The sequence below is a fragment of the Oncorhynchus clarkii genome, chromosome 5 (assembly GCF_045791955.1).
Source record: "Oncorhynchus clarkii lewisi isolate Uvic-CL-2024 chromosome 5, UVic_Ocla_1.0, whole genome shotgun sequence".
In the NCBI taxonomy this organism is placed as follows: Eukaryota; Metazoa; Chordata; class Actinopteri; order Salmoniformes; family Salmonidae; genus Oncorhynchus; species Oncorhynchus clarkii.
In genome coordinates this window covers 71807340-71828085 of record NC_092151.1, presented here as the reverse complement: position 1 = coordinate 71828085, position 20746 = coordinate 71807340, and the positions used below count along the sequence as shown (strand labels likewise).

Sequence of the window (20746 nt, the reverse complement as noted above, 5' to 3'; positions counted from 1 at the left end):
CCCTGTGAAAAATATTCTTGTTCCAGCTGGTGTACAAAACCGAAAGTAAAAGACACTTAAGGGAAGCATAGAAATACTGCACATAGAACAGATACCGCTTCTTAGACTTGCTTTCAAGTGGAATGATTGATCTATAACTCCCATTTCTATGTGAATTTGGTCAGGTAGCCAAAAAAGTTACATATTACCACTAATGTACAGAAGGAACTGGAAGAGAGGGGGACCAAGGACACTACCCGAGGGACATCACAACTTTTGCTGCTGAGAATGTTTTGTTGACATCCACTACTTGGTCTACCTGTTAAATAGGACTTACACTGGTCGTAGACTTTAGGCCGGTACTCTCCTCCAAAGCACTCGTACTCCAGAGTCTCGTCATTCATATCAAACTCCTCGACCACGTTGTCATTAAACTTATACCACCTTCCCCTAGCACTGCTGAGGACAGTAGATGAAAGGAGGGAGAGCAGAGAAGGAGAGGACAGGATGATAAGTTGATAATTTGTGTTAAAAGTACAAGTACCTGTCTTAAACGTGAGATATACATGTGTGTGTGTGTCTCTTACCGTCTGTCCTTGATGAAGGAGTAGTAGTGTCCAGCGTGTGCCTGTCCACTGTGGACTACAACTCCCACCAGTTCGTAGTTCTCTGAGATGGTCACCTTCTTCCTGGGTGAGCCCCCTGCCTCGCCCCGGCCATCTCCCCCCTCCGCTCCCCCATCCTGACGAGCCATGCCAGACACTGTGTAGGGCTCCATGTTCAGCACCCAGGGAAACCTGATCTGCTCGTCGTATTTGATGGAGCGTCCGCTCTCCCAGTCGAAGCCGAAGCGCATCAGATGGATACAGAGAACACTGGGCAGGGACTTTATGCAGGTCCGCTTCACTGTGGTACGCTGGAGAGATGCGCACACTGCGTTAACATAAATGTACACAAAAACCCTGGACAGCGACTTAATAAACACCCTCTTTATACACACACCTTCTCCTTGCACTTTTCGCAGTAGTAGGCGTTGGTTCCTTCTAGCACCTCCCCCCTGACAAACTGGTCCAATGAGATCTCCAGACTCTGACAGGAAGTCACACCCAGGTTCAGCGCCATAAACGTCTCCTCTCGCTCATACCTATGATCAGGGATCACAGGTTATAGTTAGGAGTTTATACGTGATGGCTGCCTTTGTTTGTGTGTGTGTGTGTGTGTGTGTGAGCTCACCGGTGAGGGCAGTCTTTGCAGATCTTCTGATCAGAGAAGATTCCCTGGAAAGTATTCTTGAAGATCTGCTCACGGCCGATTTTCTGAAAAATAAGACAGACCCAACATCTCTAGCATTATAAAGGTGTGTGTTGTGTTACATTGTAGTACACACATGTTAAGTTGATGGAGAGTGTGTGTTACACACACATGTTAAGTTGATGGAGAGTGTGTGTTACACACATGTGTTAAGTTGATGGAGAGTGTGTGTTACACACATGTGTTAAGTTGATGGAGAGTGTGTGTTACACACATGTGTTAAGTTGATGGAGAGTGTGTGTTACACACATGTGTTAAGTTGATGGAGAGTGTGTGTTACACACATGTGTTAAGTTGATGGAGAGTGTGTGTTACACACATTTGTTAAGTTGATGGAGAGTGTGTGTTACACACATGTGTTAAGTTGATGGAGAGTGTGTGTTACACACATGTGTTAAGTTGATGGAGAGTGTGTGTTACACACATGTGTTAAGTTGATGGAGAGTGTGTGTTACATTACATTTGACATTTTAGTCAAACTGGTGAGACAAGACATCACAATCGTATCAAGTACATTTTTCCTCCACAAAGTATTTATACGCAAAGACGGTGCCAGTGGGACAAGACGGTGCCAGTGGGACAAGACGGTGCCAGTGGGACAAGACGGTGCCAGTGGGACAAGACGGTGCCAGTGGGACAAGACGGTGCTAGTGGGACAAGACGGTGCCAGTGGGACAAGACGGTGCTAGTGGGACAAGACGGTGCTAGTGGGACAAGACGGTGCCAGTGGGACAAGACGGTGCCAGTGGGACAAGACGGTGCCAGTGGGACAAGACGGTGCCAGTGGGACAAGACGGTGCCAGTGGGACAAGACGGTGCCAGTGGGACAAGACGGTGCCAGTGGGACAAGACGGTGCTAGTGGGACAAGACGGTGCTAGTGGGACAAGACGGTGCTAGTGGGACAAGACGGTGCTAGTGGGACAAGACGGTGCCAGTGGGACAAGACGGTGCCAGTGGGACAAGACGGTGCTAGTGGGACAAGACGGTGCCAGTGGGACAAGACAAGTGCCTTTTGTTATTGTGTGTTACCTTTAGGTGCTCGTCCAACTGGTCCACCAGTGAAGTGAAGAACTCATAGGCATCCTGCTGCTCCCGTACATACAGCTCCTTATTCCACATCTTAAAGATCTACAGAAACACATACACCTGTTATTTCTGACCGAAACGTGGGTAGTCAGTTGGGTATGTGCAGTGTATCAGAATAAGTATGTGTGTGTGTAGTGTGTGCGCATGTTTAGATACCTTCCAGAAGTTCTCAGGGACATAGTACTGCAGCTTGCTCTCCATCAGGTGTCCGAACAGAGACTGGACCTGACAGAAAACACTCTCGTCTGGCTGCTCTGTGTCGTCCTCTATAGACAGAAAGGCCTCAGCCAGGCCAGGCTGCATGTACAGCTGCTGGAACACAGCATTCATATAGCAGGTGGCTCCACCGTTCTTTAACCCCACGAACCCCGACACAGAGCGACTGTCCACCGGCGGGAGGAACTGGGAGAGGGGCACGGAGCGAACAGAAGAGAGAGACACGTTGAAGGTAGACTGTATATCAAGAAGACCTATTAGCCTTTCTTATATCGTCACGCACCTGTAACACCTCAGTTCTATCACGCACCTGTAACACCTCAGTTCTATCACGCACCTGTAACACCTCAGTTCCATCACGCACCTGTAACACCTCAGTTCCATCACGCACCTGTAACACCTCAGTTCCATCACGCACCTGTAACACCTCAGTTCCATCACGCTCCTGTAACACCTCAGTTCTATCACGCACCTGTAACACCTCAGTTCTATCACGCACCTGTAACACCTCAGTTCTATCACGCACCTGTAACACCTCAGTTCTATCACGCACCTGTAATACCTCAGTTCCATCACGCACCTGTAACACCTCAGTTCCATCACGCACCTGTAACACCTCAGTTCCATCACGTACCTGTAACACCTCAGTTCTATCACGCACCTGTAACACCTCAGTTCTATCACGCACCTGTAACACCTCAGTTCTATCACGCACCTGTAACACCTCAGTTCTATCACGCACCTGTAACACCTCAGTTCTATCACGCACCTGTAACACCTCAGTTCTATCACGCACCTGTAACACCTCAGTTCTATCACGCACCTGTAACACCTCAGTTCTATCACGCACCTGTAACACCTCAGTTCTATCACGCACCTGTAACACCTCAGTTCCATCACGCACCTGTAACACCTCAGTTCCATCACGCACCTGTAACACCTCAGTTCCATCACGCACCTGTAACACCTCAGTACTATCACGCACCTGTAACACCTCAGTTCTATCACGCACCTGTAACACCTCAGTTCTATCACGCACCTGTAACACCTCAGTTCTATCACGCACCTGTAACACCTCAGTTCCATCACGCACCTGTAACACCTCAGTTCCATCACGCACCTGTAACACCTCAGTTCCATCACGCTCCTGTAACACCTCAGTTCTATCACGCACCTGTAACACCTCAGTTCTATCACGCACCTGTAACACCTCAGTTCTATCACGCACCTGTAACACCTCAGTTCCATCACGCACCTGTAACACCTCAGTTCCATCACGCACCTGTAACACCTCAGTTCCATCACGCACCTGTAACACCTCAGTTCCATCACGTACCTGTAACACCTCAGTTCTATCACGCACCTGTAACACCTCAGTTCTATCACGCACCTGTAACACCTCAGTTCTATCACGCACCTGTAACACCTCAGTTCTATCACGCACCTGTAACACCTCAGTTCTATCACGCACCTGTAACACCTCAGTTCTATCACGCACCTGTAACACCTCAGTTCTATCACGCACCTGTAACACCTCAGTTCTATCACGCACCTGTAACACCTCAGTTCTATCACGCACCTGTAACACCTCAGTTCCATCACGCACCTGTAACACCTCAGTACTATCACGCACCTGTAACACCTCAGTTCTATCACGCACCTGTAACACCTCAGTTCTATCACGCACCTGTAACACCTCAGTTCTATCACGCACCTGTAACACCTCAGTTCCATCACGCACCTGTAACACCTCAGTACTATCACGCAATTCTCCATTCACCTCTGTTTCTTTGTTGTGTGTGTGTTTCAAGCATGTGTGAGAGACTCACGTCAAACTCCTTGCTGAGCGAGGGGTCTGACTGGTGGTGCATGGACAGCAGTTCTCTGGTGATAAGCTGTAGGTTGGCCACAGAGCTGTCTGCTAGCATCACCAGCACCTCGTAGGCTGCCAGTCTGCTGCTGGCCGTGCTGCACTTGGGGTGGAAGTCGTGGCTGGGGGGGGAGCTAGAGGCGGGGTCAGACGTGTTCAGGATGATGCGGGACGCTCGGAACAGGAAGTCATCCAACAGCTGCTGGATCAGAGAAGGACCTGCGGAGGTACGAACAAACACAGACAGACAGACAGACAGACAGACAGACAGACAGACAGACATCAGAATACACACCGTCTACGAGCTCCAGATGGCCGTACGACCTCCCGATCAAAATCTCAAAAAATGCTTATGTGTGTTCTCACCCAGGTGTTCCTTCTCGGTGCCACAAAGTGACAGAAGTGTTTTGATGAGGCGGAGGTGTCCAGCCTGCAGGATGTTGTCAGCCTCGCTAGTCTCCATCTCAGAGCTCCAGCTGGGCTCAAAGTTATCCAACCAGCTGATCTCATCTTCCAACATGGCTGCCGCACTCACTGACAACACCTCCATCTCTGAACCTGAGGGAGGGGGACAGGAACATTCCTCATGGGTCAATGACAGTGTTGGAAAACTGTTGGTGCGTGTGTGTGTGTGTGTGTAAACTCACTGGTCAGGTCATCCAGTAGTTGACATCGCAGTTCAAAGTATTCAGTACACTGAGACAGCAACCTGGACAGATAGAACAATATTATACACTCAGATACAGACAGATAGACAGGCACACACTGAACAAAATGGGCCCTGGCGCTATACATCAAAATACATTTAGAACCAACTATGCTATATGACGCTACATATCAGCTTCCAATTATATTTTCAATTTAGTCAATCTATCATTGGTCACAGATATGTTTGACAGCAGATGGCGGCAAATTAACTTCCTACTGCCTCCCAGCAGCAACGACAACAACACGTGTGTGTATACCTCTGGTTGACTCCTCTCATGACAGACGTGGGGCTCCAGAGGGGCAGCTGGGAGGTGAGGACGACTCGCAGCAGGAACACGTTGGGCTTGATGATCTCAGGGAACGCAGACGTGTCTGATTGGCTCAGAGTGTACAGCTGGTCACACGCCACGCGCCGGATCTGACATAGAGACACGGGGTATAAGACACACACTCAGTCTCAACCCCCCCCCCACACACACACACACCACACCCTAGCTACCTCTCCACTGGCTGATCCCAGCAGGATGTCGATGATGAAGTCGCTGACACAGGGGAGGTTGTAGAATGACCCTGGATAGAGACAAACACTGTTAGCATTCGGTCTTCACAAGATAGTGTGTGTGTGTGTGTGTGTGTAACACGTGTTACCTAGCTGCTGTGTCCGTAGCTGTAGGCAGGTGACCAGTAGAGACAGGGCCTCTCTAGCAATGATGCAGTCTTTAATAGAAACACTCTGCTGCTTCACACATATCCCAGCATGCAACGCTGTGGGCGGCGCCTCGCCCTCACTGCTGGAGCTGCAGTTACTTCCTGTAGAAAGAGAGACAGACATCAGTAGAAGGCAAAACAATCAGAACACCAGAGAAACAGGCTGTCGGTGCCATTATTATCCATTATTATCCATCAGTTTCTTGTGTGTGTGTGTGTGTGTGTGTGTCTCACCAGTGCTGCTGACACGGCTGCGGACCACGAGGGGGAGGAGTGAGCTGTGTTCAGGTCTGATTGGCTGAGGACTGCCGACGAGATCCAATCGGCCGGCGGCTGCCGCCCAGGTTAGACGCATGAAGCACGCCACCGTCGAGGTGAAGTCCCCCACCTCCATCGTCTACAGAGGAGAGACAGGGTTAGAGGTGTGCATGTGTGATTATTAGGTATGCATTAGAGGTAGGTGTGTGTGTGTATGTATGTGTGTGTGTGTGTATTAGGTGTGTGTTAGGTGGCATTATAGGTGTGTGTATTAGGTGTGTATTAGGAATGCATTAGAGGTGTGTGTGTGTATTAGGTATGCATTATAGGTGTATGCGTGTATTAGGTATGCATTATAGGTGTATGCATGTGTTAGGTATGCATTAGAGGTGTATGCGTCTGTTAGGTATGCATTAGGTGTGTGTTAGGTTTGCATTAGAGGAGTGTGTGTGTGTGTGTGTATTAGGTACGCAATGTGTGTGTGTACTAGGTGTGTGTCTGGTATGCATTAGAGGTGTGTGTGTGTATTAGGTATGCATTATAGGTGTATGCGTGTATTAGGTATGCATTATAGGTGTATGCATGTGTTAGGTATGCATTAGAGGTGTATGCGTCTGTTAGGTATGCATTAGGTGTGTGTTAGGTTTGCATTAGAGGAGTGTGTGTGTGTGTGTGTATTAGGTACGCAATGTGTGTGTGTACTAGGTGTGTGTCTGGTATGCATTAGAGGTGTGTGTGTGTATTAGGTGTGTGCTAGGTATGCATTAGAGGTGTGTGTGTGTGTGTGTTTTAGGTGTATGTTAGGTATGCATTAGAGGTGTGTGTGTGTGTGTGTATTAGGTGTGTGTTAGGTATGCATTAGAGGTGTGTGTGTGTGTTAGGTATGCATTAGAGGTGTGTGTATTAGGTGTGTGTTAGGTATGCATTAGAGGTGTGTGTTAGGTATGCATTAGAGGTGTGTGTATTAGGTGTGTGTTAGGTATGCATTAGAGGTGTGTGTATTAGGTGTGTTTTAGGTATGCATTAGAGGTGTGTATGTATTAGGTGTGTTTTAGGTATGCATTAGAGGTGTGTGTGTGTGTATTAGGTGTGTGTGTGTGTGTGTTAGGTATGCATTAGAGGTGTGTGTATTAGGTGTGTGTTAGGTATGCATTAGAGGTGTGTGTATTAGGTGTGTGTTAGGTATGCATTAGAGGTGTGTGTATTAGGTGTGTTTTAGGTATGCATTAGAGGTGTGTGTGTATGTATTAGGTGTGTGTTAGGTATGCATTAGTGGTGTGTGTGTGTGTGTGTATTAGGTGTGTGTTAGGTATGCATTAGAGGTGTGTGTGTGTATGTATTAGGTGTGTGTTAGGTATGCATTAGAGGTGTGTGTGTGTGTGTTAGGTATACATTAGAGGTGTGTGTGTGTGTGTATTAGGTGTGTGTTAGGTATGCATTAGAGGTGTGTGTGTGTATTAGGTGTGTGTTAGGTATACATTAGAGGTGTGTGTGTGTATTAGGTGTGTGTTAGGTATACATTAGAGGTGTGTGTGTGTGTGTGTTAGGTATGCATTAGAGTAGTGTGTGTGTGTGTTTATTAGGTACGCAATGTGTGTGTGTACTAGGTGTGTGTCTGGTATGCATTAGAGGTGTGTGTGTGTATTAGGTGTGTGCTAGGTATGCATTAGAGGTGTGTGTGTGTGTTTTAGGTGTATGTTAGGTATGCATTAGAGGTGTGTGTATTAGGTGTGTGTTAGGTATGCATTAGAGGTGTGTGTATTAGGTGTGTGTTAGGTATGCATTAGAGGTGTGTGTATTAGGTGTGTGTTAGGTATGCATTAGAGGTGTGTGTATTAGGTGTGTGTTAGGTATGCATTAGAGGTGTGTGTATTAGGTGTGTGTTAGGTATGCATTAGAGGTGTGTGTATTAGGTGTGTGTTAGGTATGCATTAGAGGTGTGTGTATTAGGTGTGTTTTAGGTATGTAATTAGAGGTGTGTATGTATTAGGTGTGTTTTAGGTATGTAATTAGAGGTGTGTATGTATTAGGTGTGTGTTAGGTATGCATTAGAGGTGTGTGTGTGTGTATTAGGTGTGTGTGTTAGGTATGCATTAGAGGTGTGTGTGTATGTATTAGGTGTGTGTTAGGTATGCATTAGAGGTGTGTGTGTGTATGTATTAGGTGTGTGTTAGGTATGCATTAGAGGTGTGTGTGTGTGTGTATTAGGTGTGTGTTAGGTATGCATTAGAGGTGTGTGTGTTAGGTATGCATTAGAGGTGTGTGTTTATGTATTAGGTGTGTGTTAGGTATGCATTAGAGGTGTGTGTGTGTGTGTGTTAGGTATACATTAGAGGTGTGTGTGTGTGTATTAGGTGTGTGTTAGGTATGCATTAGAGGTGTGTGTGTGTATTAGGTGTGTGTTAGGTATGCATTAGAGTTGTGTGTGTATGTAATAGGTGTGTGTTAGGTATACATTAGAGGTGTGTGTGCGTGTGTTAGGTATACATTAGAGGTGTGTGTGTGTACCTGTATAGCTACACGTGCAGCAGGGATGATCTCCTCTACTCTGATGGAGGAGCGTTCAGACAGAGACATCTGTCTATAGGAGCTCTTCTCAGGCGTTCCACACAGCGACAGCTGTCTCCCTGGTCGCCCTGCGTTACGGAATGGCCGACTAGATAGCGTGTCACCCTCTCGGATGACATCATCATCCAGCAACGACGGCATACTTTGGCCAACCAATAAGAACCTGCAGGGAAAAGGAAGATCCAATCACATTCAACCTCTAACAATGTATATTTATTTGTGGATGTGTGGTCTTGTATTGCTGTCCTCGTGGATCACAGAAATCCCCAGAAGTCTCCACAATGATAGCAAAACAAGGAAAACCTCTCCCTCATTTCCTCATGTGCCCATGAGGGCAAAAGCTATTTTAGGCTTAGGGGTTAAGTTTAGGAGTTAGGGGTTAATGTTAGGGAAAATAGGATTTTGAATGGAAATAAATGTTAGCTCCCCACAAGGCTAGAAAAACACATGTGCTGTGTGTGTGTGTGTATGTATACCTGGCCAGTTGTAGACAGATGGAGTAGACTCCCTGTCTGGTCTCATAGTCCACCTCGGAGGGAATAGAGTCCCGCTGCATCACGTTCACCACCAAACTGAGACCTCCAGCTTTCAGGAAGTTCTCACAGAAAGACTTGACACTGGTCTTAGCCATCTCATCATCTGAGGTCGGCATCAACTTAGAACTCAACACCTAATGAGAGAGAAAGAGAGATTTCAAAAGGAAGAAATGTGTGAAGTGTGTCCATGCACAAATGTGTGTGTGTGTGTGTGCGCACACCTCCAGGTTGTAGAGGACTCTGAAGGTGGACATCCCGGGAGCAGAGGATCTGAAGAGTGATTCCAAGATGGAGGCAGCACTGGGCTGGTGCTGTTGCTTAGAACCCAGAGACGGAGACCGAGAGCCTGACCCCTGACCCAGGGTGAACAATGTCTTCTACAGGAGACACACACACGTTATCACACTGGCTCAGGTCAGAGCAGTTGAACTCTCCTCATCATAATTTCAACCTAAGCACAGCGCACATATATATATATATATAATATGTACCTGGTGACTCCAGACACTGGACTCTTTGGGAACAAAGTTATCTAGAGCGTCCTGAACCTCTGGGTCTGTTGGGATCAGCAGCAGCAGCTTACGTACACGCAGAGTTATCCTGGAATACACATACACAGAACGTTATACATTTTTGACCATTCGGGAGTCAGGTCCAGATCCTTGAAGTATCTGAGTGAGTAACTCACCGTGGTTCGTCCAGGTTGGCCAGCTGGTAGAGCATCTCAAACACATTACACACCAATGCCATGACAACACCTGGAAGGGACTTCTCCTACACAAACATACACCGTTAGCACATAATCCAACTCAAACATGAACTCAATGTGTTTGCATATACATAGGCGCGTATGTGTGTGCTGTACCTGTTCCATAGCATAAGCTGAGTTGAAGACAGCGGAGCTGGAGGAGGAAGCAGAGACAGAGGACTCTGAGCTGCCACCAGAGGGTGTCCCTGTGCCAGAGCTCTTCACTGTCAGAGACTGCTCATCACTGAACCCCAGCTGGGACAGCAGCTTCTGGTCCCGGTTCATAGTCAACTACAGACAGAGAGAGAGAGTTACACAAAACACACACATTTAGTTACATATGATACACAGTCACACACACACACACACACCCCACACCCATCTTTTGGCTTACAGAGACACAAATAATACACTCACCACGCTGTCGTTGGCAAAGATCTGAACGTTGTCGACTGGACAGTTGAGATGCTCAGCAATCTTCCAGCGGATGCTGCCTATAGTCTCGTTACTGTGGGCCTCCAAGGTGAAGGTGTCTTTGGTGGACTCATAGGTGACATGTAGAGAGACAGGGTGGCCATTGAACGACGCTCCGTGAGGTAGAATGGTACGAGGCACAGAATAGAGGTCCTACACATAGAAACAGAGTCATCTTTTCATGTGTCCATCTCGTTCTTTCACCCCCCTTCTCATCACTCAAATGCAAATAGTTTGTAACTACGGGTGAATACGTTGAGGGTGAAAACCAGTTGAAATTGCTTGCTCAGTGTGATGTCAGAGCCAGAGAGAGGGGATTACCTCGATAGTGATGACATAACGCTCAGCCAATAGCAGCAGCCTCTCAATGATCACCAGCTTGGTGGACCTGGAAGGTGATTGGACAGACGTGGCTACAGTCGGCATGGTGGTGGCGGTCAGCATCTTGGTTGCCCTGGTAACAGCATGAGTCAACGTGGGCCCTCCTAGAGCTGAACTGGCTGCCTGAGAGAGAAAGAACAAGGCAAGGAGACTTCATTTCATCAAGTCAGTAAGCTTTATTAGCATAGTATGTAATTATCTTATATAATAAGTTAAACACATTCCATCTGATAGTTGTGATGAATGAAGAACTCACCTCCAGTCGTTTGTAACAATCAGCAATGAACTTCTTGTGTAAAGACACAGAATCCTACACAGACACAAAGAGTGAATACCAGAGACTGTAGTCCTGCTACACATAAACCCCCCCCCCCCCCCCCCCCCCAACACACACACACACACACCTTCTTCATTTTGGGGTTGAGGTTGGTGTAGCTGTATGTGATGATTAGCTGTATGGCCTCGTTAGCGATCTCCTCATCAGGCGTTTCCATGGCGATACGCCAGATAAAGTCCATCCCAGCCAGGTCTAGCCGCTCCACACACTACACACACACACACAAACAGGGCTAGAGTTTGTAAGTCCCACACATGATGCCACTAAATGTAGTCATGTGATAACATTTCATAAAATCCTTGAAAGTAACAAAAAATCTTATAGTTAACAGGTTACTAGTTATATCTTCTCCATTGGCAACCCTAGTGTGGAATGACTCACCAGTTGAGTCCCCTGGCGTTTCAAGCGATGGTCACACAAGTTGACATTCTCAAAGAAGGTCTTAAACAGATTAAAGCCTGAAATATCCCAAATAAAAAACACTGGTTAAAGCCACTATGTAAGCTCTACAGTGCATTCGGAAAGTAATCAGACATTTTGTTACGTTAGCCTTATTCTAAAATTGATTAAATTAGATATTTTTTTCTCTTCAATCTACACACAATACCCCATATTTTAGAATAAGGCTGTAACATACCAAAATGTGGAAAAGGTCAAGGGGTCTGAATACTTTCCGAAGGCACTGTATATAATATTAAAAGAGTGGGCCATCAAAAATGCTAACAAAATAATATATCAAATGTGTGTGTGATTATCTGTGTTTCACCATTCATAGTAATCTCGTAGGGCTCCAGTTTGAGGATCTTCTCTTTAAAGAGCTGCTGCTGAACATCACTCTCCAGATCATGCTGGCCCTTAGTGAACCACTCAAAACACATCTACACACACACAGTTAAAGTTAGTGTATACATATAGATGGAGTAGACTATGTAATATAGAGTATGTAACACGTGTGTGTACCTCTCTGTCCAGCTCGCAGACTTCGGGTCCAGAGACCAGGCAGTCCCATAGTTCTTTGGCTCTGTTCCAGACCAGGTAGAGGCTGGCCTCCTGGAGGAAGAAGGCCAGGAACCTCAGGTGGCCATCTAGATACTGGAGGGGGAGGGAGAGTGAGTCAGGAACCAGCAAAGACTTCATGTGTTTATCTCACAGATATCAAAATCCTCAATCCATCATCTCAACCACATAAACTTCTACCAAAGCAAATCAGACAGACAGACAGACAGACAGACAGACAGACAGACAGACAGACAGACAGGAGAGAGACAGACAGAACTGTACCTCCTGGTAGGTGTATCGTCCGTCCACTAGTGTGTGTCCGGTAAGTCCGTTGTTCCCAGCTGCAGACACCGCTAGTCGATGGCAGACCACCAGAGATCCTGTAATCAGTTTGACGATCTCAAAGTTCTTCTTCAAGTCCTGGATGATGCTCTGCTGGGGGAGCACATGTGCTATGAAGATGTGTCTGTGGCTTTGAATGTCTGTAATAGAGCCCGACCGATTTATCAGTTGACCGATACTGTCGGCCGATGTTAGCCTTTTACCGATGTATTTGCATCAGCGTTTAATCCATTGAAAAGGACCGATATAAGATGTGGAGAAAACACTGTTCTTCATAGAAGTTGACGTTTTGTGCATTTCATTATTTGTACTGAAGATGTCGCTCTTTAAATAGCCATAAGCCTATATTGCCTTGGCACGCTACACTAAAAGCCAATTTATGCTTGATCCTGAAATGTATGGAGGGTGCGACACAACTACGGAGCCTCTGGAGACATACGGAGGCCAAATCCAGCTCTGTACCCCTTCGCCATGTGCCTCAAGTTTTGTAACCATGAAGGGCTCCGTATGACTCCGCATTGACATGATTGGTTGATGGTAGTTGTTGATGGTAGTTGAAGGTGGGAGGTCTTCAATAAACAGAAAATCACTTCCTTAACAACTTCCTCCACAACAGCTCTGTGCTGCTCCGTGAAGCGCAAGAAGTATGAATGCCCTGACTTCTGCAGAGGCCGTATCACTGTAAATGCTGCAGGGCCAATGCAGACGTCGGATTGACCATGGAGCACCTTTTAAGACGGGCCTGTTGCGGAGTGTGTGAGTGGTGGGGAGGGGGCGGAGGGGTGTGTGTATGTTGAGACTGAGCGCCGCAGCAGGCAGGAGTCACATGAGCAGCACGCGCGCATGTCATGACAACTTTTTACCAGTTGTAGGTAGGCTATTTGGATTGTCATTATGGAGACACCTATTTCCAACCCTTTTTATATAAAACATCTTAATGTGCTAGAACTGAAATAAGGCGACAACGCACAGGAAAACTACTTTAGTCACGTTAGCTGACAATAATTATTATTTTGATGGAAAACTGCATTTTGCTTCTTACGCCGTTACGTCAACCTTATGGAAAAAGGGTTTATTGGCCAAATGTGGCAAACTCTTCTCTTGCTGCAGGAAAAAGCAGGGAAAAACATTTTGGGCTAGTTTTCAGGCTTTGTGGGCAGGTTTTGAATACCGGGCAACCCGGGAGAAGAGTGAACTATTGTGAACTAACTACTGTTTCTTAAAGGTGCTCCATGGTCAATCCGACATCTGCATTGGCCCTGCAGCATTTACAGTGATACGGCCTCTGCAGAAGTCAGGGCATTCATACTTCTACAGCACATTAGATAAATTTGATCGGAAGTGGTTTAAACTGCACTCTAATGTCGACTTTGCTTATGGAAAGCCATTACAAGTGAAGGGTTTTATGCATGCTCCGTTCTTGGGTCTCGAGTGCTACACAATGAAACTGACATTGAATGTGGAGAGTGATAAATCTGATACATTCATTTCTATGCCATGTTTTAATTTATTATTTTGACTTAACTAGACAAGTCAGTTAAGAACAAATTATTATTTACAATGACGGCTTACTCCTGCCAAATCGTAACCTGGACAACGCTGGGCCAATTGTGCGCCGCCCTATGGGACTACCAATCACGGCCGGTTGTGATACAGCCTGGAATCGAACCAGGGTCTGTAGCGATGCCTCTAGCACTGAGATGCAGTGACTTAGGCCGCTGCACAACTAGGGAGGCTACGTTGAAATGACGATATCACTGGAGTCGTTGCAAACCAATGTGCCACTTTGTGTAGCCCACCTGGAGCTGGCAAACTGACTTAATAAATAGCCTTTAACTTATTGTTGTTGTAGCCTTGTGTTATTATGCAATTATTAATTGCCATGTTTAGTTAATGAAATTGGAAGATATCAATTGTGATCATGGGTCACAATTCTATCACAACTGCAGATCAGCTGTTGTTACAATGCATTAGATTGAAGGTAAATCAGTCAGATTAGGCTAAAAGGTAAACATAAAAAATTAAAATATTTTTAAAAACAAAATGGCTGTTGAGAAGCCTTTTCAGTTCATATTCATATTATTAATATACGATTTAGTGATTGAAGACCCCAACCTCGGTAGCCTCCTCCAGCAGGCTATTGGGCAACAGAAGCACTTCTTACCTCAAAATCACCTCACTATTCATCAGGTCATCAGGTCATCAGGGGCTATAGGCTACCTGCAATTAGCATAACTAAACCAAGTTGAACCCTGATTTTAGTAGGCATAGCCTATGGCAAGTCAATCTTGTAAATAGGCCATATATAATCGTTTGTAGTCTTAACATCTCGCCCATAATAACAGCACAATTGTCAGAAAATAGCCAAACATTATTTTGAAAATTGTTTTTTGAACAGAGATTTTGAGATCCTCTGTCAAACTTTCATCCCTCAAACTCTCCGGTTGGATTTATCTATTGTTATGGACATGCACATAAGGGATTTTTTTACAATTATAAACTGGGTGGTTCGAGCCCCGAATGCTGATTGGCTGAAAGCCATGGTATATCAGACCGTATACCATGGGTATGACAAAACATTTATTTGTACCCCTCTAATTACATTGGTAACCAGTTTATAATAGCAATAAGGCACCTTGGGTGTTTGTGGTTATGGCCAATATACCACGGCTAAGGGCTGTGTCCTAGCACTTTGTGGTGCGTCGTGCATAAGAGCAGCCCTTAGCCGTGGTATATTGTTCATATACCACACCCCCTCGGGCCTTATTGCTTAATCATAGCAGTCAAACAAGTTAAATCAACATCCATTGATGGAAAACATCTGGCGAGTTTAATAAGGGCAAATCTTCTTCTCTCTTGCGGCATATTCAAATTCCATTATTAGTCACGTTAGCTGACAATAATTATTTTGATGGAAAACTGCATTTTGCTTCTTACGCCGTTACGTCAACCTTATGGAAACAGGGTTTATTGGCCAAATGTGGAAAACTCCTCTCTTGCTGCAGGAAAAAGCAGGAACATTTTTTGGGGGCTAGTTTTCAGGCTTTGTGGGCAGGTTTTAAGTAGTCATTGGGTTAGAAATTGTAGCTATACCTGGCAACCTGGGAGGAGAGTGAACAATTGTGAACTAACTACTGTTTCTATGGTGAGTGCGGAGCAAAGTGGCAAAAATGCACACGGCCATATACTGTAACGTAGAGTGTCATGAAACAACAATTGATGCTTTGCCCAAATGTAAAGTAAGTGTGGTTACAGCCCTTTAGTGAAGCCAGTGAAATCTGGGGTGTTATATTTTCTCATTGCGAAGGTTATTCCTCAACCACTGTCATTCAAATGTTTTCAGAGACCCAGAAAAAAATACCTTTACAGGAAACAAAGTAGAACTTCGTAGCTACGTTTTGATGTATGGGTTTATTGCCACTTGATAGGGACTGGTCCAAATTCACGTTTCGCCAATCATCACCCCCATTTCCATGACGTGTGCTAGCTAGCTAACTAGCTGTGCGAGAGAGTAGTTGACGCCTTTCACGGAGGGTTAGTGCTATCCAGAATCCTTGGGACCCTAACCCAAACCGTAGCGTAACCATTTGTAGGGAACGTCCCACAGATTCCAGATAGCACTAAGGCAATACTTGGTGCGAGGCAGCGCTGTGCCAGCGGGTAATTTTGTGATTTAGGTTTTTCCTTAAAGTGACAACTACCAGAATTTAGTGGCTAAAGCCCTACAATCGAAGAAAACATAGCGAAATACTAATACATTGAAAATGTGTCCCATGTCGTTGTTTTCTAGCTGGCTAGTATGAGGCAGCACATTCTTCAGAGCCAAATCAAATCTTTAGCTGGAATCCGTGCAGTTTATCCAATTTTTACTAGAGTAATACACTATTTGTCCATAAATAAAACATCTAATCTTTCTCAGTGCTCCTAAATTCTGTGGGCCTTACCTTCATTTTCTTTCCTCAAATGTAAGAAATCAACTTTGAATATCTTTGTAGGGCTGCTTTAAGCACAATCCATATAGACTTTATTTTTTATTTCAGATATATATCAGTTATCTGTGAAAATTTCCATAAAAACAAAAAACAAATCGGAATACAAAAATCACATATCAGTCCGGCTCTAGTCTGTTAGTTTTAAATGCATTACGTTAATGTGCTGTATTCATGTTTTTTAATGCTGTTGACATCTTGGACAAGTGCTCTGATGCGAGACAGGGGGTGAGGGGTAATGTGTGTGTGAGTGTGTACCTTGTCCTGTTTCTGGTAGGTCTGTTTGATGAAGGAGCGTGTGATCTCATGGAGCTGCCGCAGAGCTGGAACCACCCAGACCGCCTGGGGACTGCCCTGTTGAGAAGACTACATGCACCCACACAGGTTAGACACTAGATGAGTAGCACCCTCAGCACCCCCCCCCACCGGGCATCTACTACCCCACAATGTTTGCCACCCCCACCTTTGTTTAGAAATCACCATCACACACTAATTCATTTGTTAGAGCTTACAATGTATCAATATCTATCGTAAAACATTTGCTATGACATAACCAATGAATATAAGCAGTTGTCACAAAATATATATTTAAAACTACATGGACACCCCTTTAAATTAGTGCATTTGGTTATTTCAGCCACACCCATTGCTGACGGGTGTATAAAATCGAGCACACAGCCATGCAATCTCCATAGACAAATATTGTAGAATGGCCCATACTGAAGTGCTCAGTGAATTTCAACGTGGCACTGTCATAGGATGCCACTTTCCCAACAAGTCAGTTCGTCAAATTTCTGCCTTGCGGCCCCGGTCAACTGCTGTTATTGTGAAGTAGAAATGTTTAGGAGCAACAATGGCTCAGCCACGAAGTGGTAGGCCACATAAGCTCACAGAACAGGACCGCCGAATGCTGAAGCGAGTAAAAATCGTCTGTCCTCGGTTGCAACACTCACTACCGAGTTCCAAACTGCCTCTGGAAGCACTGTCAGTCGGGAGCCTCATGAAAATGGGTTTCCATGGTCAAGCAGCCGCACACAAGCCTAAGATCACCATGTGCAATCCCAAGCGTCAGCTGGCGTGGTGTAATGCTCGCCACTATTGGACTGGAGCTGGAGAACACAACCTGCTCCAATGCATAGTCCCAATTGTAAAGTTTGGTGGAGGAGGAATAATGATCTGGGGCTATTTTTCATGGTTCAGGCCCCTTAGTTCCGGTGAAGGAAAATCTTAAAGCTAAAGCATACAATGACATTCTAGACAATTATGTGTTTCCAACTTTGTGGCAACAGTTTGTGGAAGGCCATTTCCTGTTTCAGCATGACAATTCCTCCGTGCACAAAGCAAGGTCCATACAGAAATGGGTTGTCGAGATCGGTGTGGAAGAACTTGATGGGCTTGCACACAGCCCTGACCTCAACCCCATCGAACACCTTTGGGATGAATTGGACCACCGACTGGGAGTCAGGCCTAATCGCACAACATCAGTGCCCGACTTCAGTAACGCTCATGGCTGAATGGAAGCAAGTCCCCGGAGCAATGTTCCAACATCTAGTGTAAAGTCTCCCAGAAGAGTGGAGGCTGTTATAGCAGCAAAGGGGGACCATCTCCATATTAATGCCCATGATTTTGGAATGAGATGTTCGACGAGCAGGTGTCCACATACTATTGGTCATGTAGTGTAGGAGTGTTCCAGCATGTCAGAATAGTTTTTCTGTGGGAGAGAATGAACTCAGAAGCTGTAGATGATTAAGAGGGGAAATCAATGTCCTCAGAGCTGAGGAAGGACTGAGTCAGAGTTGACCAACACTTGACACACACAAAACAAATACAAGTCTCTGCACACTGAAAGACATGGAGACATGTCCACACGGGCACAAACATACTGCATATTCACACAGCCAGGCACGTGCACACACATATAATACTATAACCCTTGAAACAATCACAATGGCAAACATTGAATAGCCTTTTTCTGATGCAAATGCTACCCCAACGTGAAGACTGTCTGCTAGAACTCATGACGTATTGACTTTAGAATCAACAAGATGTGCTGTCGGGCCAGAACTTCTCTGCAGGCTTCACTAAACACATTCCAATTTGAATAAAACAAAGGCATTCCTTCCTCCTCTCCTTTGTGACTGCTGTAATATAGAGCAGATGAAGGAAGGAGAAGAGGAGGAGGATAAAGCAAGGTGTCTAATAGTACAGGGACATTGTCTTTCTCCGTCTCCCCCCCTACAGGCTGTTGTTGTCCAGTTTGTTGTGTTCTGTGATGCTGCGTTCATGCACACCCTGCCTGGTAAGCATGATGTGACAGAGGAACTGACAAGCTTGAGAACAAGGGAATGAACTGTGTGTGTGACTACGGTGTAAAGGAAAACAACGACTGGAGAATGTGAAACAACATTAATGCCCATGATTTTGCAATGAGATGTTCAACGAGCAGGTGTCCACATATTTTCGGAAGGTAGAAAGAAAGTTATTTGAGCAAAACATGAACCAACTATTCATAATGTCGGAATGGATTTTCTGACTGATGCAAGGTACGCTTGGATCGGTTTGAGGTTCTATGGACCGATGCACTCAGATCTTAAACATTTGTGTATCGGTGAGCCGTTACATTCCTACTATACATGCACATCACTTATCCAATAACTCACCCCTCACACCTTGACTCACACACATACCCCTTACAACCTCAATGAAGACTGGCCCAACCCACAGAGAATTAGACACCCACTGTAGTACTGGAACAGCTCTTTAAAATCAACAATACAGCAATCATTCAGTTACAAATCAACCCCCCCCCCCATCCAGCCCTCCTCCAGGATTGGTGTGTGAGAGCAGTGAGAAGATTGTAGGTAAATGCTGATTGGTCATTATAGTTTTAAGGAGAGGGGCTTCTCTTACTTTGGCCAATGAGTTTTCTTTGGCTTTCTTCTTGCCCCAGGAGCCAGTAAGAAATGAGGTCTGAATGTCGCTGGTTTTACCCTCCTCCTCAGTCTGAGTCTATAAACATAAACTGGCTTATTCAGGTTGTGTGTGTGTTCAATTGATATTAGACTTGAACTCGAAAGCTGTGAGTGACATAGCGCTTCAACCTTGAGAGAAAGTGTGTGTGTTTCTCACCTTCTTGATGTCCTCTATACATTTGATGATGTAGCAGCGTTTGACAGTCTCCTTCACAGCGTACGCGTCAGTGAGGATGGCCAGGTGTTCCTCAGACGCCTGCTGTACCAGGGAGGTGGGCAGGGTTGGCAGGTGGGCTAACTCCCACAGCACCTCCAGCACCTTCCCTGTGGTGGCCTCAGAGCGGGCCTCTCTACCGATCCTCCCAATCAGACTGAGCAGCTTCTGCCTCACACGGTCACTCTCTACCTCCCAGCTCTGGAACACACACACACACACACATTACTAACACATACAAACACACACAATTTACTGTCCCACAGAAACGTTCCTAAGCACACATACAGACCTTCTGTATAAGGACAAACAGGTGGCTGAGCTGCTCGAAGTTGAACTTGACGGCAGCCGCAGCCATGATGGTGTGGATGTTCTCAATCACCGTGGACGACTGTCCTGCCTGTATCATCCAGATCTTGGAGAGCTCGTCCAGAGACAGTTTACTGCCCAGCAACTCAATGATGCCTTTTATTCGATCACAATACTGGGCCTGGTCTATGTTACCTGGAATACACACTCCACAGTTATATTACTGGTCTATGTTACCTGGAATACACACTCCACAGTTATATTACTGGTCTATGTTACCTGGAATACACACACCACAGTTATATTACTGGTCTATGTTACCTGGAATACACACTCCACAGTTATATTACTGGTCTATGTTACCTGGAATACACACTCCACAGTTATATTACTGGTCTATGTTACCTGGAATACACACTCCACAGTTATATTACTGGTCTATGTTACCTGGAATACACACTCCACAGTTATATTACTGGTCTATGTTACCTGGAATACACACTCCACAGTTATATTACTGGTCTATGTTACCTGGAATACACACTCCACAGTTATATTACTGGTCTATGTTACCTGGAATACACACTCCACAGTTATATTACTGGTCTATGTTACCTGGAATACACACTCCACAGTTATATTACTGGTCTATGTTACCTGGAATACACACTCCACAGTTATATTACTGGTCTATGTTACCTGGAATACACACTCCACAGTTATATTACTGGTCTATGTTA

The 20746-nt window shown here is 45.5% G+C and overlaps 1 protein-coding gene across 6 annotated transcripts in view; it reads right to left on the bottom strand.

Annotated features, from left to right (window-relative positions):
• LOC139409339 (ubiquitin carboxyl-terminal hydrolase 24-like) overlaps positions 1-20746 on the bottom strand; it is a 43283-nt gene that overhangs the window by 10260 nt on the left and 12277 nt on the right. For 2 of the 6 annotated variants that reach the window (XM_071154337.1, XM_071154342.1), the window contains 31 exons: positions 19990-20201; positions 19641-19898; positions 19422-19520; positions 16770-16877; positions 12463-12615; positions 12142-12273; positions 11948-12059; positions 11563-11639; positions 11249-11389; positions 11101-11154; positions 10785-10967; positions 10407-10616; positions 10107-10280; positions 9930-10015; positions 9733-9841; positions 9463-9618; positions 9182-9375; positions 8646-8868; positions 6114-6276; positions 5820-5981; positions 5671-5741; positions 5429-5589; positions 5111-5172; positions 4830-5021; positions 4423-4682; positions 2534-2779; positions 2321-2419; positions 1213-1295; positions 982-1123; positions 567-895; positions 317-438 (listed from right to left, as the gene is read on the bottom strand). In XM_071154337.1, the coding sequence (XP_071010438.1) occupies positions 317-438; positions 567-895; positions 982-1123; positions 1213-1295; positions 2321-2419; positions 2534-2779; positions 4423-4682; positions 4830-5021; positions 5111-5172; positions 5429-5589; positions 5671-5741; positions 5820-5981; positions 6114-6276; positions 8646-8868; positions 9182-9375; positions 9463-9618; positions 9733-9841; positions 9930-10015; positions 10107-10280; positions 10407-10616; positions 10785-10967; positions 11101-11154; positions 11249-11389; positions 11563-11639; positions 11948-12059; positions 12142-12273; positions 12463-12615; positions 16770-16877; positions 19422-19520; positions 19641-19898; positions 19990-20201 (4773 nt within the window). The remainder of the gene's footprint in view (positions 1-316; positions 439-566; positions 896-981; positions 1124-1212; positions 1296-2320; positions 2420-2533; positions 2780-4422; positions 4683-4829; positions 5022-5110; positions 5173-5428; positions 5590-5670; positions 5742-5819; positions 5982-6113; positions 6277-8645; positions 8869-9181; positions 9376-9462; positions 9619-9732; positions 9842-9929; positions 10016-10106; positions 10281-10406; positions 10617-10784; positions 10968-11100; positions 11155-11248; positions 11390-11562; positions 11640-11947; positions 12060-12141; positions 12274-12462; positions 12616-16769; positions 16878-19421; positions 19521-19640; positions 19899-19989; positions 20202-20746) is intronic. The other 4 variants (XR_011634395.1, XM_071154341.1, XM_071154339.1 and 1 more) reach the window with 3 other exon arrangements.